Source organism: Cebus imitator, unplaced genomic scaffold (assembly GCF_001604975.1).
Source record: "Cebus imitator isolate Cc_AM_T3 unplaced genomic scaffold, Cebus_imitator-1.0 Scaffold182, whole genome shotgun sequence".
Classification (NCBI taxonomy): Eukaryota; Metazoa; Chordata; class Mammalia; order Primates; family Cebidae; genus Cebus; species Cebus imitator.
Genome location: NW_016107497.1, coordinates 2780446 through 2807020, shown reverse-complemented (window position 1 = coordinate 2807020; position 26575 = coordinate 2780446). Strand labels below are relative to the sequence as shown.

The following is a 26575-nucleotide window of genomic DNA, read 5'->3' as shown; positions in this document are numbered from 1 at the left end:
CTCATATTTCTTAGAGACTTTGTTTGCTCCCTTTCATTCTTTTTTCTCTAATCTTGTCCTCACACTTTATTTCATCAACTTGGCTATTAAGTTCTCATGCTGTGTTTTTCTGCTCAGTTGGTCATTTATGTTCTCCTCTAAACTGGTTACTCTAGCTATCAATTCCTCTACCTTTTTTTTTTCAAGGTTCTTAGCTTCCTTGAATTGGGTTAGAACATGCTCCTTTAGCTCAGAGGAGTTTACTACCCACTTTCTTAAGCCTATTTCTGTAAATTCATCAAACCCATTGTCCATTCAGTTTTGTTACCTTGCTGGTGAGGAGTCGTGATCCTTTGGAGGAGAAGAGATCTTCTGGTTTTTGGAACTTTCAGCCTTTTTGTACTGGTTTTTCCTCATCCTCATGGATTTATCTACCTTTGGTCTTTGATGTTGGTGGCCCTCAGATGGGGTTTTTGTGTGAACATCTTTTTTGTTGATGTTGATGCTATTTCTTTCTGTTTGTTAGTTTTCCTTCTAACAGTCATGCCCCTCTGCTACAGGTCTGCTGGAGTTTGCTGGAGGTCCACTCCAGACTATGTTTGCCTGGGTATCACCAGCAGAAGCTGAGGAACATCAAAGATTGCTTCCTGTTCCTCCTCTGGAAGCTTAGTCCCAGAGAGGCACCTCCCAGATGCCAGCCAGAGGTCTCCTGTATGAGGTGTTGGTCGACCCCTGCTGGGAGTTGTGTCCCAGTCAAGAGGCACAGGATTAAGGAACCCACTTGAAGAGGCAGTCTTTCCCTTAGCAGAGCTGGAGCTCATGTGCTGTGCTGGGAGATCTGCTGCTATCTGCAGGGCCAGCAGGCAGGAACATTTAAGTCGCTGAAGCTGCACCCATAGCCAACCCTTCCCCCAGGCGCTCTGTCCCAGGGAGTTAAACCTTGACTGAGGTTGCTGCCTTTCTTTCAGAGATGTGCTCTCTAGAGAAGAGGAATCTAGAGAGGTAGTCTGGCTACAGTGGCTTTCTGGCACTGTGGTAGGCTCTGCCCAGTTTGAACTTCCCTGCTGCTTTGTTTACACTGTGAGGGGAAAACCACTTACTCAAATCTCAGTAATGGCGAATGCCCCTGTCCCCACCAAGTTTGAGTGTCCCAGGTCAACTTCAGACTGCTATGCTGGCAGTGAGAATTTCAAGCAAGTGGATCTTAGTTTGCTGGGCTCAGTGGGGGTGGGATCTGCTGAGTTAGACCACTTGGCTCACTGGCTTTAGCCCCCTTTCCAGGGGAGTGAATGGTTCTGTCTTGCTGGTGTTCTAGGCACCACTGGGGTATGAAAAACACCTCCTGCAACTAGCTCGGTGTCTGCCCACATGGCTGCCCAGTGTTGTGCTTGAAACCCAGGGCCCTGGTGGCATAGGCACCTCAGGGAATCTCCTAGTTTGCATGTTGTGAAAGACTGTGGGAAAAACATAGTATCTGGGCGGGTGTGCACTGTTCCTCACGGCACAGTCCTGCGTGGCTCTCCTTGGGGAGGTGAGGGAGTTTCTTGACCTCTTGCACTACCCGGGTGAGGTGATGCCACACCCTGCTTCGGCTCACCCTCCGTGGGCTGTACCCACTGTCTAACCAGCCCCAGTGAGATGAGCCAAGTACTTCCATTAGAAATGCAGAAATCACCCCCCTTCTACGTTGATCTTACTGGGACTTGCAGACTGAAGCGGTTTCTATTTGGTCATCTTGCCAGCCTCTAGATTTTCTTTTTATAAATAAAAGGGGGTTGGGAGCTAGGGGAGGGATAGCAGGGGGTGGGGAGATTGGGTAGGGATAACATTAGGAGAAATACCAAATGTAGGTGACGGGGATATGGAGGCAGCAAACCACCATGGCATGTGTACACCTGTGTAATAATCCTGCAGGATCTGCACATGTACCGCAGAACTTAAAGTAAAATAAAATAAAATAAATGTATTAAAAAACAGATGTACGACTATAAAGGAGTCACACAAGGAGCTGAGCTAATGAAACAGACATATATCCTGATTGTCTCAGTGGTTCCTTGAGTCTACATAATAACATTTCATAGAATCTCATACAAGTATGAACCAAAACAATTGCATAGCAAAACTGCTGAGATCCTAATAAGCTCTGAAGCTTGGTTAACATCATTGCACCAGCATCATCTCCTGATTTGGTAATTATACTCTGGCTGTGTAAGATTTTATCATGGCAGGAAGCTGGGGAATGGGTCCACAGGAACTCTGTAGTATTTTTGCAACTTCTATATGAGTTTCAGGTTACTTCAGCAAACAAATAAGCCAACATGATATGGTCCCTCTTTGGGAACGGAAAAGATGAAAGCAAGGTACCTTGCTCTTCTCAGATTCATAACAAGAAGCAAAGAATTGTCAAAATTGTAATAAATAACAAAGAGATTTCAGAATCCAAAAAAGATCCTAGTGAGACCTTAGCCAAATATATCTTATGAGATAGAAAGCTTCTCTGGTTATGTCTGATGTTGCTTTAGTGCCTCTTACCTGTCTTTACTGTTTGCCAGCCCAGGGAAAATGGGCTGCGAGCCTGAAGGTTGTAGGAGGAGATTGGGCTGTGGTTGTCAGCTGCCGGGCTCCAGGAGAGTGTGGCTGTGCTTTCAGTGATTTCCTCAACAATTACTATCCCAGGTGGGCCTGGGGGACCTGTAGGTCAAAGGCAATGGATAAAGTTAAGCACGCACTATTATCGGAAGCCATGAGAAATTATGTTTCAAATATGGATCCCATCAAACTGTAATAATCTTAATGAAATACATATTTAGTAATGAAAATTGACAACAAAAAGTCATGGATGCAAGTTGGAGTCTAGGATTTCTGGGGAAACTTAATTGTAAATTTGATTTTTTCTCTGATATTTTGTGCCTAGAGGCAGTTACCAGTTAGCATTATATTTTATAGAAAAAGAAAATGAGAAACAAACACAAAGATGTGAATGTCAATATGAGCTACAGTTGCTTAAATCAATCACAGCTTACAGAGGAAGCAACAGAAAATGATAGGCAATGCTATCAGGGATAAAAACAATCTCATCCTTACTAAAATGCTGTAAGTGGATAGAGCTAATGTTCATGTGCAGAGAATATACAGTGTATAAGCCCTATGATGTGTATTATCAAGTACACCTAGCTTAGACTCTAACAAGCGAGATATGAAAGGTTCTGAAATAATGATAGTACAGACAGGTAAGGACATATGCTAGACATGAGGCATACATAAAGTTCTGTGGGGAGTTCAAATGAGACTGTGATCTGTGATTAGCTTTCTTTTCTTCCTAATAGGAGTTGGGAGGTAGTGAGTAAAAGAGGGTGAATTCCCTTTTGATTATGAAAGAGTGGTATAGAATAGTGTTGACTAACCTGTGTGCATATGGACTTCATCTTTAAGACCAATGATAATCAAATGTGAGGAGAAACGTGCCATTGTATTTTTATTTCTAGTGGTGATTTTGAATAGGATTTAAAAAATGCACAGGTATTTATATTTCAGCGGCTACAAGGCATTGCCAGTTCTCTTAATGACATTCTTCCATTCCATAGTATGGGCAATTGCAGTAACAATAATGCTTTATTTTGAATTTTAAAAACTTAAGTATTTTAAGTATTTTCTGAATTGGTCTTTATGTAGCAAGTGCTGTCTGGATGTGTTGATTAAGAGACATGAGCTAAATGCTAACAGATGACTGCATGTTGAAGAAATGGAGGAGTTGGTGAAGACCTTTGAGCAGAAGATATCAACATTCCAAGTTCAGTAAGATAGAGAAATAGTTTAAAAACCTCACTGGGGCAAATGACATTTTTAGAAAATGAGGGATGAACATTTTTTACCAAGGCTGAGAAGAACTACCAGCAGATGCAAGAGACTAAAGATAGAGAAGATAGACACTCTTGTATCAGGAAGGCGGCCAAAGTTGGGACTGTGGGGAAATGTCTAGCGGGCAACCTTGAGAAGAAATGATGATTTTTTCCTCCAAGATAAATGAAGGAAGAAAAAGCAAAATAATTAAAGTTTTTGAGATTGTCAGGGGAAAAGTTGAGAGAGCTCATTTTGGAAGGCACTCATTTTTTAAACTTAAGAATATAAAACTATCTACAAAAGTTAGGGCAATTAGGTGGAAATTAGATTGGGAGCTGGAGGATAACAGGAAATTTTTTGCATAGTACATGATTTAAGTGGAAAGATGCAATGAAGAGGAATATACAAAGATTCCGGAATGGTACTAGCGTTCAAATTTGTCTGGACAGCATCATTTTGAAGTGAAACTGACCAATTCAGTAAAGATAGGAAAACTAGGACCAAGACCAGGAAAGCAGTCAGTAGGGTCTATTCAGGGTTAGGAGTTTGTAATTCTGATACTTTTTATCATCAAATGTGACAATGCTATGGGTAACCATGAAGTCAAATTAGTTGAAGCCAGAATGGTGCTGACAGACTAGAAGAAAAGAAAGGAGTCAAGGAGACTGGATTGCTTTTGGAGAAAAATATAAGAGTAGGAATTGAGGTGCAAGGGAAAGTGGACAGATACGTGATTTTAGATGTAATGTAGTTTTGAGTAAGAAGTTGGTTTTTGTTTATCTAGAGCAAAGTGGAGAATATGATTACAGGGTTGATGAGGTCTAGGATTTATGAAAAAATATGCCTTTTGCATCGCCAATGCCAATGCTGAATCCATTAAAATAGCAACTAAGGATAGGGTGAAGAAAATATATGATATCCAGTTGTTGAAGAAGCTGTCTAACAAGATTTTATACTGTGGTGACAGGAATGTGGAGGCGCATTTACAATACATAATAATAATATAATAGTTAGAAGAATATTATCTATAATAATATTAATAGCTGTGATACTCTCACTGTACTGTACTGTACTATATTAAGGTGCTTACTAAGTGTTTTGCAAATATTAAATTGTTCATTTACTTCTTTGTCACTGTGAGGTGGAATTGTTATCCCTGTTTCATAGAGGGGGTAATGGAATCTCAAAGAGATTACTTGGTTAATAAATAATAATAAATTATTTAGTCAATAACCTTATTATATGTTAAGTTTTATGGTAGAAACTGGGTATCAGAGAGTTCATCCTAATGAGAAGTTATTTGCTCATGTCACACTGCTAGGGAACAGTACAGCTGAGATTTAAATTTGGACATGATTGTAAATCCTAATTTGTAGAAGGAAGCAAGGAGTACATGGACATTTACACAGACCTTTACTGTTTTCACTGTTAATTTAGAAAGTAGTTTCAACTGAAGAAAGAAAAGAAAGAGAAAAAGTGTGTATTAGGGAAAGGCATACTTTATGTGGTAGAGATAGAGATGGCATTTGAAGAATGCATTAATTCCTTTGAGGCTGCCTGTGTATAAGATGGCCACCATCACTTCCTTTACTCCCTGAACATGCAAGCCATTCTCTCATTAAAAGGTGGAGCCAATTTTTTCACCTCCTTAAATCTGGGCCAGACCATGACTGTTTGACCCAGTAAACGATGGCAGAAGTGACGCTGTATGAATTTTGAGTTGAGGTTAAGCTTTGCATCTTTACCACAGGTTTCCTGGAATACTTGTTGTAGGAAAAGACAGCTGTTAGTCCAATTACATGGAAATTGCCATTCTGTGAAGGAGTCCAAGTTAGCCATTTAGAAAGGTCTATGGAGAGAGAGATCCAGCTTGCCTTCAGTTATTCTAGCCATCCAAGCCCAGGTGCCAGACATGTCAGTGAAGAAGTCTACAGATCAGACCCTCATTAGAGAAATGATAGTCTCTTCAATTAATGGTACTGGAAAAATTGGATGTCCACATGCAGAAGAATGAAACTAGACTTCCCACCCCTCATCCCATATAGAAATCAATTCAAAATGGATCAAAGACCTAACTATAAGACCAGAAACGGTAAAACTACTAGAAAAAAAAAATAGAGGAAATGCTTTAGGACTTTGGTTTTAGAAAAGATTTTATGAATCAAATCTCAAAAGCACAGGCAACAAAAGCAAAAATAAACAATTAGGATTATCCCACACTAAAAATCTCCTCCCAGCAGACAAAATAATCAACAGAATGAAAGGACAACTTGCAGAATGGGAGAAAACATTTGCGACTATTCATCTGAAAGGGGGTTAATATGCAGAATATAAAAGGAACTCCAACATCTCAACAGCAAATAAACAATACAATTAAAAAAGTCATATCTGAAAAGACATTCATCAAAAGAAGACACACAAATTACCGACAAATATATAAAGAAATATTCTGATAATCAGGGAAATGCAAATCAAAACCACAATGAGGTATCATCTCACCCCAGTTCAGATGGCTATTATCAAAAGGACAAAAATAACAATTGCTGGTGAGAATGTAGAGAAAAAGGAAGTCTTATACACTACTTGTGGGAACATAAACTAGTATAGCCACTACAGAGAACAGTACAGAGAATCCTCAAAAAACTGCAGAGAACTGCACTGTGATTCAGCAATCTCACTATTGGGCATTTATCCAAAGAGATTGAAGTCAGAGTATCAGAGACATCTTCACTCTTATGTTTACTGCAGCACTATTCACGATAGCCAAAATATAAAATCAAACTAGGAGTTCAACAAAAAATGAATGGATAAAGAAAATGTGATATATATATACACACACACACCATGGAATACATTCAGCCATAAAAAGAATGAAATTCTGTTATTTGCGGCAACATGGATGGAGCTGGAGGACATTATGTTAAGTGAAATAAGCCAGGAAGAGAAAGTTAAATACCACATGTTCTCACTTATATGTGAAAGCTAAAAAAATATAGAAGTAGAAAGGACAGAGGACCCTAGAAACTGGGAAGGGGAAGGGGAAGAAATGGATAAGGAAATGATTTATTAACGGATACTAAAGTACAGTTAGATAGGAGAAATAAGTTGTAGGGCAATAGACCACTATAGGATGACTATAGTTAACAGTATACATAGTTTTAAATAGCAAGAATGAGGATGTTGAATGTTCCCAACACCAATAAATGATAAATGTTGGAGATGATAAACCTGCTAATTACCTTGATCTGATCACTGTACAGTATATGTACCAAAGCATCACTATGAACATCATGAATGTGTACAATTATTAATTGTCAATTTAAAAAATAAACAAAAGAAGCTTTCAGATGACTCCAGCTTCAGCCGGCATCTACATGAGAAATTAGAGCAAGAATTGCCTGGGCTATCAGCTGCTAAAATCATGAGAGAAAATAACAGGTTGATGTTTTAAGCTCATAAGTTTTGGGGCAGCAATGGCTAACTGGAAGTTGCTTAAAGAGTGTTTTCATCGAATAGGAAACTCTGTCAGGAGGACCCTCAAGTATTATGAAAAACACTTGAAATTTAGCTAATGTGTCTATATACGAATAATTGCCTACAAGCTCATTTATTAAGCTCTTATTCTGTTTTATTCCGTCCATTCTATTTACCTCTTCAAAGAGCATTTAACAACCGCCTATGTGCAAGGCCCAATGGGAGACACGGTGGAAGACAACTCTTTATTAATTTAAATAAAATAATTTGCCTTTCTGAGTATTAAAGTTCTATGAAAATGTTTAAATTAGCCATCTTAAAGAAGGGTATATTTCTTTTATAATAGATAATAATTTATCTAAATAATTTTTTAAACCTTCAGCTAGAACAAAAAATAGAATTTATAACATAATTAATACATCCTCTTTATTCTTTCTGATATTTGTCTGTTTGCCCAAATATGGTTCTTAGCAAAATAATTAGTGACAGGACAAAGATTTATGTACCTAAGATACTGATTGTGGCTGTGTAATTATTTATAATTATAAACCATTGGAAATAAATTGTGCAGTAATCATGTAATTTTTAAATTCTAAATTCTTATAATGAAATATTAGGCAGCCATTAAAAATGCCTATTTATTCTTCTGTAACTTCCACTTGTCTGAACATCCAACATTGTGCTTGATATACAATAGAACCTTGATAAATATTAGCAGAGGTAAAGATGCAAAGAAGAAAGGGAAAAAAGGAAAAATAAAGGAAGAAAGGACAGAAGAGTTATATTTTTAGTATGGAATATTGTATAACAATTAACAAGTAAAAGAATGCTTTAAAATATGATAATTTTATTAGATGTAGTTTATTTAAGTTTCTTTTTGTTAAATCAGAATATATTTAGGTTAACAATTTTTTCATCTAAGTTAAGAGTGGTAATAAAAATGACAGACTAGCTCCATGAATGAAGAAAATAATTATTTCATATGATTTAATAATAAGGGTCATCATTATTAAAAACTGAGGGTAGTATAGCCTATGGACATCTAACTTTTTAAAATGATGGTAAATCTGAAATATTTTAATGAATATATTAACATACAGATATTCTGATTAATTGGCAGTGTGATTTACCTTCTAAGAGAGATTAAATAAAATTTTAACCATAAAAAAGTAAAAACAAGATTTCCTATTATATTAGAATTTGCTTATCAATGCTTTATTTATGAAATATTTTACACATTATATTCTGAATGCTGCCTGCCATAAGCTTCTTGCGTGTATTTAGGAGTGAATTAAACTATTAAGTTATTAATAGGAGTAATTCACTTCTAAATATATACAATTTATTGACTTTTTAAAATAAGGCAGGAAAAATTCTTCTAAAATGCTTTTTCACCTACTTAAGGCATCTTTGAAGATAGATTAATAAGAAAGAAACGTCTCAGCAATGACAAATGTGTGGCAGTCCAGATAATATACAAATGCCACTAATTTAGTAGAAATCTCATTAAATTTTACACTTAGTTATAATGATTTAGTGTCAAATGATCAGTAATCTGACAACTATTTATCCCCCTCAGGGACAATGCTATTACACGGGGTCACTATATTAAATACTGTATTTGAAAATGGTCAATTATGAAAAATGGGCACAGTCTGTTCATTTCTTCATGGTGAGGACTGCTGAACAAATGACACACCAAAAGCCCTGAGCAAAGGCCATGTTCTCATGGATTCACTTTAGCTTCAATCAGGTTTCCCCAGCATTGCACACTGATATCAGATCAACTCTTTCTGTTGATCTAATGTTCAGTTAGAAAATCTCTCGAGAAGCCATTGTCTTTTAAAGCTGAAAAGTGAAAAAAAACGTGTGTGTGTGTGTGTATCTCCTTGGAATTTAAAGCTCTTACTATAATACTGGTAACATAAAATAAGGACCTACAGTTTCTTCGAGTTTAGCAGTGTTACAGAGTTATCCAATTTTTAAATTAACTGGAGTCATCTAGTTCAACCATATTATTTTTCAGATGAGGAAGTGGTAATTGAAACTGGAAAATTTCTCCTCAGAAAGAGAGGCAAAAAGAATCTTCTTGCTTTGAAGGTAAAATCATTAAAGCAGGAATAGGCTTTAGTCTTGACAACTGGTCAAATTTGTCAAATTATGATAAACGAACGTGTTAACAACAGAAAGTTGTGCATTGACTTCTTGTGAAATTATTTCTCATTCCTTTTGTAGACAGCAGTGAGTGGTGCCAGGCGGTTGAGCCCTTGTGGTGTGACTGTTCAGTCCTTCATGAGGAGTGCTTCTTAGAGCCTCCTCCCAATGCCGAGATGAATTCCCCCTGCCAAGCAGCTTTTCTGTTTCTCACCTAGATAACATCACATTTTCGGTGAAATTCTGAGACCTGCTGATTCCACAAATACCCCGATTGTTATACATTACTGTTTGCAACATAAATCATTGTTTGTTTTCATTTTTATTTGATTTTAGGGACTTTCCTGCTTTTTTTTCCTTTCTTCTTTTGTTAGAGACATGGTCTCATTCTGTTGCCGAGGTTGAAATGCAGTGGAAAGTCATAGCTCACTCTAGCCTTCACTTCCTGGGCTTAAGTGATCCTTCTGCCTCAGCCACCTGAGTAGCTAGGGACACAGGCACATGCCACCATGCCCAGAAAATTTTTTAATTTTTTATAATACGGGGTCTCACTGTGTTGTCCAGGCTGGTCTCTAACTCCTGGGCTCAAGCAGTCCCAACCTTGGCCTCCCAAAGTGCAGGGATTACAGGTACCAGCCACCCCATCTGGCCCCATATTGTTTCTTCTATATAGTAGTTTTTAAGCGAAAACTTAAACTTGGTGGCATTCAAAACATTAAACAGCTCTTTGTTTTAAACCATTTAAAACTAAAGTGAGAATTGTGATACCAAATATGCTCATTATTCTGTTTTATTTTTAACTCTGTAAATACTGTGTGAGGACAGACACTGCTACAGACACTTCTAAACACATGCAGGAATATGCTCTGGGAAAAAAGGAAGCAGGGATGGCAATCAATCATGGAAGCAAAGTCCTCAACATGTCCTAATACCAAGTGAAAAGGATGTTTAGCTACTGTCTGAAAGATTAGGTTAATGCAGAGAGATAAATTGAAAAACTTAGGCCATGGTGACTAATTCTTATGTGGTTTACTCATCTGCAATGAATCATCCAGTGCAAAGGGCCACTTTGTGTTGACTCAATGGAAAAGGATATGTATAAATAGTAATGAGAAAACATTTCAAAAAAATATTTAGTTAATAATGTGAATAGATTTTCTGCAGTACATTGGATATTAATACCTGCAAAGCTGATGTATTCACCTTTATAATAAAGTTATAAAGAATTATGGTATACCCTTATTTAGGAAGTATGGTATTATTGATAGAATATTTATTTTTATACAAGATAATGTCTTCTGATGTATTCTTGACATCCTGGGCTGGCAAAGTCCAACTTCATATGGGATTGGGTCATTCCTTCTTTACCTACTCCTCATTCCTTCTTTACCTACCATAACTTTCTGACCATCATTATATCACTCATGAATTGCAGAGGGCTTTCTTACACTTGTTTACTATTAATAATCTACTCTAAGTGACCTTCTCCTACTGTTTTCAGTTTCATGAGAATAAGCAACTTTTTGTACCAGGGTAGTCAAGAATGGAAATGAGAAACAAACAGTTCTACTTTACTTTTTTTCCAAAAGCAATTTTGCTTTCAATTAATTTGTTAAAGCTCAACTTTTATTATCTCTGTCTGTTCATCTGTTATCATCATCATCATTATCTGTCCTTCTACCCATTCCTGTATCTAAGCGATCACTTACCTAATCTGACTCCTCGATATAAAACTCCTGTCCCTTCTTACTTTGCCTATTTAACACCTATTTAGGATTCACATTTTGAATCTTAGCTCGGGTTTCACTTGGAGCAGACTTCTCTGTCTTTCTTGCCTAGATAAAATTCCTGTGTTACATACATTCATACTACCATGTACCTCTTATTAATACAGTAGTTGAAATCACAGCAAAAACTTTCTATTTATTTCTGTGACTATTTTACCAGTAAGTAGTGGCTTTCCTCTTTAGATTTTAGGTACAGGAGGGCTGAAATTATGCTTGTATTTTTTCTCACTATTGTATTCCCAGTGCCTAGTGCAGTGCTTGGCCTATAACATGTTATGAAATATATTTGTAATAAATGATTGAATGAATAATTTTTATTAGCTTAACAGATTAGTATAGTTGTTGACTTATTTTTCGTACATGTTTTTGCTTTTGGCCAGTCAAAATCTGAGAAAATGATACATCTTTACAAAACTACAACAGTATTCTGAAACAAGACTCTAAATATAAATTAAAAATAGGATTATATTATTCTGCTTTCTCAAATTTGTTAAGTGTTACTAATTAGATACCCACCTTTCTATTCTGTTTTCCTAAACAAAAATGAGCAGACTCTTAGTAATTTTCGAACTGTGATGAGCAACAGAATTTCTGGTATGTTTTAAAAAAGAATGTAAATATTACGAGCTGTATCCAAGAGCTACTGAATTTCGACTTATATGACTAGAGCTCCAGGAATTCTATTTTGTACGAGATGCCCAGAAAACTTTTATGTACGCTATATTTCAAAGAAAAAATGTGATCTAAAGGAAAGAGATTTCGACAAAGAGTCAGAATAATTTTATTTCAGTAATATTTCATGCAAAAGCTTTAAGAAAATATCTGAACCTCATTAAGTCTCAGTTTCCTTGAATTATATAAAGAGAATGAATTATATAAATCAACTTTATATCATTATTGTGAAAATTCCATAGGACAGTGTATGTATAAAGTACTTTCTAAATGACAAATAGATATTTTAGCACTGATTTGGCCTCTCACTATTCTGTAACTTTGACAATATTAATCTCAAAATGTTTCATATTTTTTTAACCAATGAAAACAAGAACTCATGTATCATATTTGGTTTTATCAAAATAAATGAGAAAATATAGGAAACCGATTCAAAAAGGAAAAAAAAATGTACTACCATTTGAAGATTCAATAATCTTTACCATCTGGTGAGCTAATAATGGAATGGGTGAAAAATACTGAAATAATAATGACTTAATGCTCACCTATCAAGTCAAACGCATTGTGCTAAATGTTATATATTTCTCTCTAATTTTTATAGTTAATTTGCTACTGATACCCCTTTTCTAAAAATGAAAAGCTAAGTCTTAGAAAGTTCAGATAACTGACCTAAGGTGATGTCAAACAACATTCCTTACGTGGCTCTGGGGTTTTATTCTGATTCTTATTTGCATATTTATCTGAGTTTTAACTCCATGATATTCAGTACTACATAAAACTACTTTACATAATTCAGCATAGACAGGACATGTAGATTTCAGAAGATTAAAAATTATGAGCAGGGACAAATAATTTTTTTATTGATTGAAAATGAACTTAGAGGTAGCTTTTCTACTTCTGCATGCTAAAGATAAAGTGGACTTTGTGGTTGACTCTCTAATATTCACTCTGCATGTCTCATTGTGGTATAAGGAATTAACCCCTCTGCCTACTCCCCATTATTTGAATGGCCTTGATTGGTCTATATCAGTCCTGTGAATCTCACGTGCCCCTGTTAAGGACTGGTTCAGGAAGCTAGGCCTAAGCCAGTCACATCACGGCAATCTTCCTATGATAGAGACTTGTTCAGGAGTAAGCACATTCTCTAAAATGGTATAACCAGATGGTAGGATGTATGTTTGTATGAAGTTTGGGAGAAATACACTAGTTCCTTCTCCTGTGGTATGTGAACAAGAAAGATTTAGCCTCTGTTGCTCCTGGATGTCACTCTGTGATTACAATGGGAACCAGCCTTAGTGTAAGGCCAAAATTGTAGATGATGGAGTGCTGAGACAAAACAAACCTGTGGGCCCTTGCATAAAAAGTTGAGCCACTATATTAACCAATTAAAACACCTACTTAACTTCGTGTCATGAAAACCAATGTATTTCTTTATTGTTTAAGTCAATTTGAGTTAGGCTTTATATTATCTACAAGTGGACACATTCTAAAATATAAAGGATAACTGAGAAATCCTTTAGTTTACAAAGGATTAAAACTAGTAATTTCTTATATTTGCTAAGACTGGATATAGTAGCATAAGTAACCTGAAGAGAAGTTCTCCAATAATTGAATCATCCCAGATAAAATCCATTAGAATTTAAAAGTGACAAATCAACTGGGAAAACTGACAGAATATCTGGCTGAGGCTGACAGCCAGATAGGTAAACACAATATGCAGTAACATTTCTTAAATGACTGAAAATTTTCCTATTGGATAATGAAATTACCACTTTTAGATAGGCACTTAGGACTTATTAAAGATGTACTATCATAGCAATGTATTCCTCTGACCACAAAGTTCAACGAAGTATTGGAAATCAGAAAAAGAATATTACAGCAAAATTAAAACAACCCTGTTTTAAAAATCAAGCTTGAATATTCTGTGTGCTTCCCATTGATACCTTCATTTTTTTGAAAAAAAGGCTGAAAAGTATTGTAGAAACTATCATGTGAAGATAAAAATAAAAAGCTAAACTTGACAGTTTTGAAAGATGAAGGCTGAGTAGCTACCATGAGACAGAGGTTTTCATTCAGGCCTTGTCATTCTCCAGCTAAGTGTTTTAGGAATTTGTTGTACTCAAAACATTTGTTAACTATTGAGGCTGGATGAGTTTTTAGAGGATTCCAAGAAAACAGTTGCTCTGGGCTAGTAGTTAAAGAGGAAAAAGATGACTATTTTGCTGGTAGGAAATGGGAATAAGTAAACATATATTCCAAAAGACTGAAAAATGCAAGGCATTTTGAAGAGAGAAGAAGCAGATAGCTTAAGTTTGATCACAGAACCAAGACTCCATAAAGGTGTAGAAAAGTTGGCTAAGTGAAGGCCTTAAACACCATGGCAATGAATTTGCACTTAATTATGTAGATCGTGGAAACCAGTACATGTTTTGAACTGGAGGTAGACTGAAACATTAGGCTTAATAAAGGAAAAGGAAATAATGAGAATAAAAAATTATTCCAAAATTTCATACTTAGATAAATTGGAAGAATATTGTCAGAATAAAGGGAGAGTCTGGAGGAGGATCTCAGAAGTTTTCTTTTCAATTTAATAAAATTAATTGCTACTCAAATACATTCTGATCATACTGAAGTACAGGGGTGAGAAGATGCTAATTTGGATACTAAAGAGGGTTCAAAGGGTCAGGAATCATCTTTGTGTTGACTCTATCATGGGGAATCAGTCACGAACAGAAATAATGATGAACAGAAATGAGAGTCTATATGAAGTGAAAAACACAGTTTTATTGGTGCTGAATCAATGCTGTTTCACTGATTCTTTGTGCCTTATGTTTGCTCATATACAGAAACAGAAGTAATTGAGTTTAAAAGTTGGCATGAGAAGTACCACGGAAGTCAGAAGTTTTACGTAGGAATTTAATTAGGTGTAGCTGGTGACCACACAAATTAAATGGAATCTATGTGACACTCAGGGCAAGGCTCCATCAATAAGAAGAAGCACCAGGTGAGGCAGATTAAAGAAGCTGTGGTCAGAGGTTTCATGTTCCAAGGAGGAGATCAAGGTATACGTGGTAGGGCTTCTTGGCCACAAGTTAGGGCCACTGTAATTGCAAATTGGGCAAAATTATAAGGTCCTCAGCTGGTTGATATATAACTGATAGTATAGCAACTCCCCTCTTGCACATAAAGTGTTAGTGAACACAGAAGCCTTTGGTTTGGATTTCCTAATTTCTTTGCTATACATTCCCTGTAGCCTCCAGCATCTGAATCATTCTTTACTATTTGCATTTAATTTTTAATGTTTGGATCAATGTTTCCTGTGAGAGTGAGTATATTTGTGTGTGTCTGTGTGTGCATGCTTACTTGCACACTACAAAGAACAGCATGAGGTGGAAAGTAGGATGCAGCCGTGAGAAAATTCTGAAGGACTTACAGAGGTGGGAGAGCCAAGCTTCAAAGGGAATTCCTAAAACCCCTCTCCTACCACACAATTCTCAGATACTTTATCCTTTTATTTCACTGTATCTGCTGTTCTGTCTTATTGACAAGTTATGGGACATGGCAATATATTTAATATTAAATGCCCATGGTTATTGTTTATTCAGTTACTGCTCCATATTCTTTCCATGTTTCCTCCTTTGTCTGATTTAAAAAATTTTAATTAGTCTCTTTGGGGAAAAAGATTACATATTCATTCATTTGTATAATTGATCTGGTTTCTATCTGTGTTCTCACCCAAATCTGATGTCAAATTGTAATCCCTAATGTTGGAGATAGAGTCTGCTGGGAGGTGATTGGATCATGCAGGCAGTTTCTTATGGTTTAACACCATCTCCCTTGGTGCTGTCATGGCGGTAGTGGGTTCTCCTGAGATCTGGTTGTGTAAGAGTCTGTAGCACCTCCCCCCTCTCTCTCTTGCTCCTGTTCTGGCCACGAAGATGTGCCTTCTTTCCTTTCGCATTCCACCATGACTGAAAGTTTCCTGCGGCTTCCTCAGCCATACTTCCTGTACAGCCTGTGGAAGAGTGAGCCAGTTCAACCTGTTTTCTCAGGATAAGGTAGTAAACAAGATAAAGAAGGTGCCTGCCCTTATGACTTTTAAAGAGAAGAAAGTCAATGAACAAGTGGAACATAATTTCAGATAGTAACGAATGCAAAGAAGAAAAAAAAAAGGTGGTAAAAATTGAATTGGGAAGAGGTGGGCAACATTTGATAGGGAGCTGAGAAATAAATAATAAGAAAGAGCCAGCCAGCCACATAAATAATATGGGTAAGAGTTTTCCAGGCAGAGAACAGCATTGGCAACATTTTTATGAGTCTGGCAGTTGGAGCATAGCAAAGAAAGAGGAGAGCGGAGGAAATCATGTCAGAAAGATTAGCAGGTGCCAGATTATAGAGGGATTTGATGGTAATGGTAAGGAAGTTGGATTTTATTCTGAGTGTGAATCAGAAGCCACTGGATAACATACGAGAGAAGTCCAAAGAAAGAAGCCATTGAAATGACAAGGCAAATATTTGATGGAAGCTCTCAAAGGCTGTAGGACTGTTTGGGGGAAAATCTATTTAAATCATTAAAAGCATATGAGTAGTCTTCTTAGCAGTAAGGTTTTGTAGCAAACATAAATTGTGATGCTCCAGTAAGTGACTTTTCAGTAGATGCTGTCAGCATGGTTTCAATGACAGTGGTAGTTTCTGAGGATCCTTTGTATACTGGTCTCTTCCAGTCTTATTTAGTGCATGATTATTTTTCTATTTGCATTGTAAACAAAAGCAAAAATTAAAACATCCTTTCCCCGCACAAACCTTATATAATTGAAATTTAATGACATTGATCCTGATAAATATAATTTGTGAATACATGATTGTCATTAGAAGACTTGAACTCTGATGCCTTCATTTTGTATGTAGCTCTGTAATTGGTTCAGGTTAGTCAGTTGTGAACCAAAATGACTGTGTCATTTTTGGCTGAAGTGTTTAGTTGCCAATGTAAGACTCTCTAGAGCACTATGTTTAAAGTGTTTATTTAAATAATTTTTCTTTTTCTTTTTAGAAAAAATAAGCACTTCCTGGTCATTTAACACAAACTTCAGGTGAAAGGTAAATTAACCAAGATTTCCAGGCAGTAAAATAGACATAAATATTTAATGTAGTTTTACATGAGCTGAAGTTGTAGACACTTTATATAGTCCACTATAAAAGTAATGCTGTCCGTCCATCGAAGCTGATCCTTCTGAAATGGAAAACAGATATTTTAGGGTATTTTTTAAATGAACCGGTGAGAATAATTAAAAATAATCAACTAGTTTATTTAATACTTGAAGCAGTCTAGATGCTATCCTGAAATTTATTTACTAAGCTACTACTGCATAAATACTAAGAACAGATGAGTTAAAGAAATCCTGTAGGAAAAGACCATATGGAGTGCTAAAGTATGCAAGGTACCATGTTTCTACAAAGTTTTCTATAAATCCAATATTGGGTTTACTGTGTATGCCTCATTAGAATTCTGAAGTGCAGACCAACATCAAGAAAATAAAGCGTGGCTATATGGACTTTTACATTTGTTCAGTCTCACTATTCACTTATTAATGATTAATAGATATCCTTGTAACTTATTTTCACAAACCTATCACAGATTAAATATGAAATTGTTGTTTCCAGTGACACACTAGGGCAACACATTTATAAAGTCATTCTCTTTATAGACAGATGCACCCTTGACAATATATGGGTAAACTCTAAGTAGGGCACTTTAAAAAAATATTCTTCTTCTGAAGTGTAAATCTGTATTTGCTCTATTTATTTAGATTCTCCCTCATGATTTTTCTGGAAACCAACATGTTCTAAAGACATGTTTCATGATCATGGAAATAAGCCAAGGTTGACAAACATGTATCTGGGCTCATTAATTTTATATTTAACTAAATAAGCAAATCAATAGTCCCCTAAGGACTTTAAAAAGAATAAATATTACACACTAAGTGCTTTAACTTAGGCAATGACTGACATATAGTGGAGAAAGAAGTGTCAGTGGTTTCCTGATGGCTACTAGCTTATGCTCTGAGGATTTTTGCTATACAACTGTAGGAAAAACATTTACCATAATGCAGCATGCCATTGGAGTTCAGCACAGACTGAAAGATGACTGCTGTCATGCAGCGACAGTGAACTTGGTACTATCCTGATGCCACCATCTAACTCATTTGGAGAAATGGAGACAGTGGGCTATTGCAGAAGCACTTAAATAGAGCAGTCCTGGGGGTGGTATAATTTGTAGCAGATGTTCCATATAATGGATGGATTATAGGAAGAGTGTCTGTAATGCAGACTATCTTGTTCAGTGAGGTATGATGGATGCTGCTTATTAGCCTGACTTAACATCTGTGAGCTGAAGTTTTGAGACGAATATGTGAGCTTTGATTTACTGATTCATACAAATCAGGTGATAAAACATCTTTGCAACAGTGATTAAGTATTTCAAATGAAGCTTACTAATAACAGTTCTATTTCTTGAGTTGGTATGAAAGAAATAATTACATGATCCAATAACCTCCTGAGCAAAACATATAATTCAAGCAGACCTGTTTTACGCCATTCTTTTTTGTGATGAATGAACATTTAAATTAACCAAATCAGAGTGCCGACAAATGAGAATGCTGATACTTGGTGTAGATAATTACCCTATGTAACTGATTTTCCTTTCCTTGAGATTTTGTATGCTTGTCCTAGAATGTTTTACAGTTAAAGACAATTCTAGAATAACTTGAAAGTCATTCACACTATTTAGTTTTTTTGTTTAAAAAAATCTAAGTATTGCATGTGATTATTCTATTTTGCAATTATTTCCAAATCTTTTAGTGTCCTTGGTAGTGTTTAGGAAGGCTTTCTACTCTTTATTATAATTTTTGCATTGCTTTACTGTCAAGTAAACTGAAGGTTTGGTAAAGTCCTATGTAAACATTCACAGAACGCATAATTTATATTTCATAAATATTGAATACTGTGATTTAGCTCAGTTTTATAATATTTATTTCTCATTTTATATGCTACAAAGCTGATGACTATTACATATGCATATAGGGATGATTATGACTGATATGAAAGCAGTACCATTTAAATATGACCTCTCTATATGACCTGGTCTACATTTCTTACCTAGAATAAAATACAATTTATATATTTAACTTTGTTTTACTCAATTATATCTTCTTGGTGATTTTGTTTAACTATACTTGAAGCTCTTTAGTGTTTATTTCACACATGAAAAGTTCTCTGGTACACTAAGATATCCATTACATTTTGCTCAAGGATAGATGTCAACACAATGGAATCTTTAATGATATAAATAGATGTTAATAAGTGCACCCAACTTCAGGAAATTGATGTAAGATTTCATCAGCTCAGTTGACTGAATATACTGAATGGACCTAATAGTGCTTCATGGTTTATCCTAATGACAGCAAACTGACAGAAACCCCAATTATGCCAAGCCTACCAACATGCCAATCTGAGGCTTGTTCAGTATTCAAATACCTGAGGAAGGAGAAGTAGTCAAAATGCACTCTATCACCATTAGAGTGTGTCAAATTGTAATTAACAAGATGGACACAATCAGATTATTATTGGATATTTCCGTCAATAGACGATAAGCTCAGGTCACCTATTGGAAAAATATAGACTATTTTCCTCCTATGAAAACCATAAGGAACAGTGGTTCGGCTGTTTAATCTTAAAGATAAGGGACATAGAAATTCTTCCTAGAGTTGAGAATCTGAACAATATCTACCAGTTACTGGAAAGCAATATACTGTTTGAAATATAATTTCATTCTTTTATTTAAACCAGAAAATTAAATATATTTCCCCTTCTTCTTTCATTTTTCTTCTTCTTCCTCTTCCTCCTCCTCCTCCTTTCCCCTTTCTGCTTCTGCTACTGCTTCGTCTTCTTCCTCTTCCTCTTCTTGCTCTTCTCTTTGCCTTCTCCTCCTCCTCCTTCTTTCTTCTTATCCTCTTTTTTTTTTCTTTTGACAAGTGAGGAGATTCAGTCCAAAAGTGGTAGGATGACTTGCCTAATTATTTAGTTAGTGCCAGGGTAAGAATATAATCCCATCCTGGTTTATTTTTCTAATGCTGCAATGATTGGTTGGGTAACGACATTAGGCATTTTAAAGAATTTGAGTCATTTTTTAATTAGACTACTGAAATTTAACTAATATTTACTAAGTATCAGCAACAGACTAGGTCCAGTGCTAAATGTTCTGGTAGCCCAAAAACCTTGATTCTACATTTGTAGCAAAGATACAAGCAGATCTTTTCTCCACTATTTTTGGCTCACCTTGAATTTATGAACATTTACTTTCTCACTCTCGTAAATAACCTGAGAATTACCCTTTATATCTCATCTTCAGAATGCCTACCCACTTTGAATCTTGTAGAGGATATTTCTTTCTTAGTGGACTGCTTTTTCTAAAGCTAGGAACTCTCTTTTTCCCCTGTTTTCTTGTTAGGTACCCTAGCAGATTCATAATTTTCCAAAGGTAAATAAAGTCATTCAATAATACAGAGTAGAGACTTATGCAATCATGACAGCCAATCTTTTGTGTAAAGTTCTATTAAATCAGATTTTCCGCATATATACTAAGCAATAATATTTATACATTTTAGTTTTGAAAAATGAAAGAACGGAGACGTTTATTTAAAAGATTTTTAACCAAGAACAAGTCCCGTTTTTTTCCTTCTTTGCGTTAACAAGCATCATCTGGTGTTCAGTTGTTTCCCCTACTTTTTCACCTCACTTGCTCTAACTCATTAGAGAGCTAATTGTCTTTGTAATTCCAAATTAAGGAGTACATAGTGAAACGGAGACATTACCTTGGCCAGGTGTTTGGGAGGACAAAATTCAATCTGCAGTAAAAGTCAGCAAAAGTTTCTTCCAATTAACACTAGTCCTTCCTCTGTTCAATCTGCATGGATTTTGGATTGTTGAGTGATGAAGCATTCCGGGAACAGACTACATTGTATATGGTGTTATAACAAATCAAGAAAATAATTAAGAATTCAGTATTTTGGAACACAGACTGAAATAAAATATAATTTGGGAATAGAGACCAGAGCGAACTTACCAATTTTACTTTTGTCTTCTTAGGAGATGTGACTGGTCATTGGGTTGACTTTCAGTGTAACTTCTACTTGGAACTTGGGTTCCTTCTTGGTGACCACATTTGGGTTATCAAAAACAGGCCATAAAATGTGTATGTACCCTACAAGACTATATATTCCAGGCTTTACATAACAGCAAATTAATACTTAATATTCAACAGGCATCCTAAAGCAGCCTAGGTGACAGTCACAGGAAACAGAATGCATTCAGAAAAATAAAAAAGTCTGACTTTAGATGTGCCTGTAGAACGCATACGAATAAATGGGATGATTTTTACAAACCATTCAAACAAACGAATGAACAGATACAATGTACTTTCAATATTTTGCCTAAATAATACTGATGAGTTTCAGACCATCTTTTTTTTTTTTTTTTTTTAACATTAAAGGCCACTGTGTTTTGTTTTGTTTTCATGACACTTGGTATAAATTACCCATAAGTAGGCAAAAACAACCAATATCAAAGGGCTGAAGAATGCTGGCAATGGAAATGATGGTCAGGTACTTTCTCAGGCATTTGGGAGTTTTGTTTTTGCCTCAGAAATTGTGACAATTATAAAAAAATTAAAAATGAGAGCATGAGAAGAGATTACGCACAAAGAAGTCTAGCAGCACTCAATTCTCTGGGTGGCATTTTGTCCAGAAGTTCTTCCTTCCTTTCTTTTCTTTTTTTTTTTTTTTTTAATTATACTTTAAGACCTGAGATACATGTGCAGAACGTGCAGGTTTGTTATATAGTTATAGATATGCCATGGTGGTTTGCTGTACACATCAACCCCTCATCTACCTTAGGTAATTTTCCTAATGCTATCCCTCCCCTAGTCCCCCACCCCCAGACAGGCCCTGGTGTGTGATGTTCCCTCCCTATGTCCATGTCTTCTCATTGTTCAACTCCCTCTTATGAATAAGAACATGCAGTGTTTGGTTTTCTGTTCCTGTGCTAGTTTGCTGAGAATGATGATGGTTTCCAGCCTTATTCATGTCCCTGCAAAGAACATGGAACACATCCTTTTTTATGGCTACACAGTATTCCATGGTGCATATGTGCCACATTTTCTTTATCCAATCTATCACTGATGGGCATTAGGGTTGGTTCCAAGTCTTTTCTATTGTGAAATTATACATGCAATAAACATACGTGTCCATGTGGTCTTTATGTAGAATAATTTATAATCCTTTGGGTATATACCCAGTAATGGGATTGCTGGGTCAAATGGTATTCCTGGTTCTAGATCCTTGAGGAATCACCACACTGTCTTCCACAATGGTTGAACTAATTTACTCTCCCACCAACAGTATAATTGTGTCCCTATTTCTCCACATCGTCTCCAGTATCTGTTGTTTCCTGACTTTTTAATGATTGCCTGATTGCCATTCTAACTGGCATGAGACTCACTGTGGTTTTGATCAGCATTCTCCAGTGACCAGTGATGATGAGCATTTCTTAATATGTTTGTTGGCTGCACACTTTTTTCGAGAAGTGTCTGTTCATATATTTCTCCCACTTTTTGATGGAGTTGTTTTTTCTTATAAATTTGTTTAAGTTCTTTGCAGTTTTTTAATATTAGCCCTTTGTCAGATGGATAGAGTGCCAAAATTTTCTCTGATTCTGTAGATTGCCTGTTCACTCAGATGGTAGGTTTTTTGTTTTTTTTTTTTCCCCCACTGTGCAGAAGCTCCTCAGTTTCATTAGATCCCATTTGGGCAGGGGCAAAGACCTTGTGACTAAAACACCAAAAGCAACGGCAACCAAGTTCTTCCTTTGCAGCAAAACCCAGGGCATGTAGATAAGAAGTCTCACAAGATGTTCTGAGGAAGCAGTCAGTAGAATTTAATATTTTAGATAAATGGCAAGATATGGGGTCAGAGGAAGTTCAGACTTTTCAGTAAATTTAGTGGTCATTTAGGCCAAGGTGTAACACAGAAAGTCATTACTACTTTCTCATGGTCATATGGTAAAAGATTAGGTACTTTAGAGGATTTATGAATGTGAGGCCTATCCTTAGAGACAGATGGTAATGATCAAGTTCTGTATTTGCAAACTAATGTAGAATATCTTCATTCTTTCTTGGGCTAGCAAATGATGACAAATCCTGAAGTTCCAGTGAGTATATCATCTTGATAAAAGTTCTCTGACTCCTACACAAAGTTTGTCACTCCATTCTTTTCTTTCTTATTCCCTTTGACCCTACTCTTTCTCTACCTCTCTCTTTGTCTTTCTTTTTTCTTTCCCTCCACAAACATGTATTAATATTTTTCAGGGCCAGGCACTGTGGCTCACACCTGTAATTCCAGCACCTTGGGAGGCTGAGGTGGCTATATCATGAGGTCAGGAGTTCAAGACCAGCCTGGCCAACATGGTGAAACCCCATCTCTACTAAAAATACAAAAATTAGCTGGGTGTGGTGGCGTTCACCTGTAATCCCAGCTAGTTGGGAGGCTGAGGCGGGAGATTCACTTGAACCTGGGAGGCTGAGGTTGCCGTGAGCCGAGATTGAGCCACTGCACTCCAGCCTGAGCAACAGCAAGACTCCATCTCAAAATTAGAAATTAAGTAGGTCTAGGGGATATTATGACAAATAAAATGGAAACCATCTGGCAGTTGACAGTGGAAGGCAGTATAGTAATTTAAAATGCTGGTCTGCCTGGACTCTACTCACTATTGTTCTACTTGTTAGAGTGACATTCAAACAAGTTCTTAAACTTCTCTGTGACTTCATTTCCTTATCTATAAAATGAAACTAAAAATAGTACCTCTTGCATATTGTTTTTATATGATATGCTAAATAAAGCGAAATAATTCTTATAATATGGAGCCTTTGTGCAGTGCCTGACACATAGGAAGAACCTGATAAATGTTAGCTGTATTTGTTATTTAGTAATGGAGCTGATGATCAGAGAGAAAATGTGCTGCTCATAGGTGCATAATAGCACATCTCACGTGATGTTGTAAAAAGATGTGAAAGTTGTTCATGTTTAGCTAGATCATAGCACAATGCTTCCCACATATTATGTGCTCTATAAACGTTTGACGAGTAAGTAGTAAATGAATGAATGAAGGGATAACAAGGTTAAAGTTAAATAATTTGCAAAAGTTTCACAACCACTCAGAGCATGTGGGGATGTGACTCAGTCTCTTAAGATTCTGCACTACCTTTTACACATAATTGCTTGCTCTTCTTCACCTACCATAATTTGGTTATTACACCCATCATTCCACTGAACTTGTTCTTGTGAAGGTCATCATTTACTTCCAAGTTGCTTAATTCACTGGCGTTTATTGGTTCATATTTTACTTAGTTTTGACACCGTTGTCCATTTTCTCCATCCTGTAATTGTCTTGTCTCTTTGTCCCTATGATTTACTTGGGTTTTTGCCTAGTAGTGCTTGATCGCTGACAACAACTTTACATTTCCTTTGCAAATTCCTCCTTCTCGTCAACATTAACGTTTCTCAGCATTCCATTCCAGCATTTTCCCCTTCCTACTCTTCACAGGCTGTTTGTTTTGTATTTTGGTTTTTTGAGACAAAGCCTCACTTTGTCGCCCAGGGTGGAGTGCAGTGACACAATTTTGGCTCACTGCAACCTCCCCCTCCTGACTTCAAACAATTCTACTGCCTCAGCCTACTGAGTAGCTGGGACTACACGTGTGTACCATCATGCCAAGATAATTTTCGTATTTTTAGTAAAGATGGGGTTTATTGTAAAGAGGTACAGGGTATCTCTTTAATTCCCACCTGACTTTAAAATGTAAATAGTGTTCAAATCTACATATCAAAGCCAGTGTTTCTCTCCTAAGTTCCACAGCTACACAACTATTTGTTGTGTAGCTACTGGATACTTCCCTCTGGAGAACCCTAAATGTTATTCCCTTACCACCAATCCACTTCTCTCCACTTCTTCCTGATTACATAAATGTGATTATGAATAACTATGATTGCATGATCATTCTCTACTGGGGGAACACAAACACAAAATTTATTGTCTAAACCAAAACAATTTTAAGGGTAAAAGGGCCTCATAGATGGTAGGCCCCTTTGGCATCAGTAACTACTTTGGCACTCTAAGTATAACTTGGAGCTGTCTTAGTTTACTAGAGTATACGGTGTCCCTCTGATGGGCCACTCAATTAAGCATTACAATTGGCATTCTTCTTTGCCTTCTCTTTTTCATAACCAGTGGGTCATCAAGTTCTGTAGATGTGTCTCCTTCCTGTCTTTTGAATATATACACATCCCTTCCTATCTCCATTATCATTGCCTTTTATAAGACCCTTCTTATTTCTTGTCAAGGTTACTGTTAGTGTCCCATCTGCTTTAGTAACAAGCCACTGGTCTCTGTGTCCTCTAAAACACTCTACAATTTCCTGAATATACTTTTTAAATATATATCTTATCATGTCCCTTTTCTGCTGTGATCCTTTGAGGGGTATGCATCACTTGCAGCATAAGAGTTAAAGTCCTTCCCAAAGCATCAGAAAGCATTTTTTTCCAGTGCTGTGCCACCACGTCTCCCTCTTGCACTCTAGAACTCTCCTGGCATGTAGTAAGCACTCACTAAACAGTGAATGAAATCAGATTTTAAAACATAAGCCCACACACCAAGAATTTATCTCCACAAACTTACACAAATGTGAATTGACAGTATTTTTATATTAGGATAGATGTATGAAAACATAGTTAAGCCTGTAGGACGAAATATAGTGAAATACAGTCTCATCTTACAATTATGACTCCAGCTACGTATTAGATAACACTCAGTTGATTAGAACTTTTCTCAAATTTGAATCAGAGTATTTGTTTCAAAGTGGCCAAATACTCCCATCAAGAAATCTGAGAATGTCTCAATCAGTTGACAGAAATGTCAGTCCCTAAAAGAGAGCCTGGCTTTTGGCAGAGAGTCAGTATGTGGTGAGGGAATAAAATACGAGAGATTTAGTTTCTGTTGGTTAGTTGTCTCTGTTCAATGACAATTCATCTATTTGCTCATTTCATGTTTGTAGACACATGTACATGTATGCAACCTGCTCTAACCATTTTGGCCAGTCAGATCACTTCAGGTAACTATTATTTCAATGATCCAAAGTATAACTGGTACAGAAAATCTGAACACCTGACTGAGCAAAAAATGTTGTTTTTTTTGGTCAGTTGTTAAAGAGTTTTATAGATTAGCAAGCAACCATATGAAGAGTATAAGAGAAAAGAAACTAAACTGATTTTCAATGTCTAAAGGAAATTTTATAAGCGTCAATCACACTAGTTAATGTAGAGAAAGTCTAAGGAAAGTAAGTCATTGGTGTAACTATTTAAATAATCCCATCCAATAATAGCAGTAATAGTGATCTAGCATTTCTACAACAGTGCAGGATATTCCATTAAGAGGTAGCATGAATAAAAGTAGCTTTTAAGAGGAAGGACATTTTATAGCTGCATTTTACAGTTTTCAAAAATATTGAAAAAATAATTTTGTTAGCTGAATAAATTTTATTCTCTAAAATATTATTTGCAAAT

The 26575-nt window shown here is 36.2% G+C and overlaps 1 protein-coding gene across 1 annotated transcript in view; it reads right to left on the bottom strand.

The window, feature by feature from the left end:
- The window catches only part of CNTN5 (contactin 5), a 1396301-nt gene that overhangs the window by 108914 nt on the left and 1260812 nt on the right, over nt 1-26575 (bottom strand). The window contains exon 17 of the mRNA XM_017545918.2: nt 2512-2670. Within this exon, the coding sequence (XP_017401407.1) occupies nt 2512-2670 (159 nt within the window). The remainder of the gene's footprint in view (nt 1-2511; nt 2671-26575) is intronic.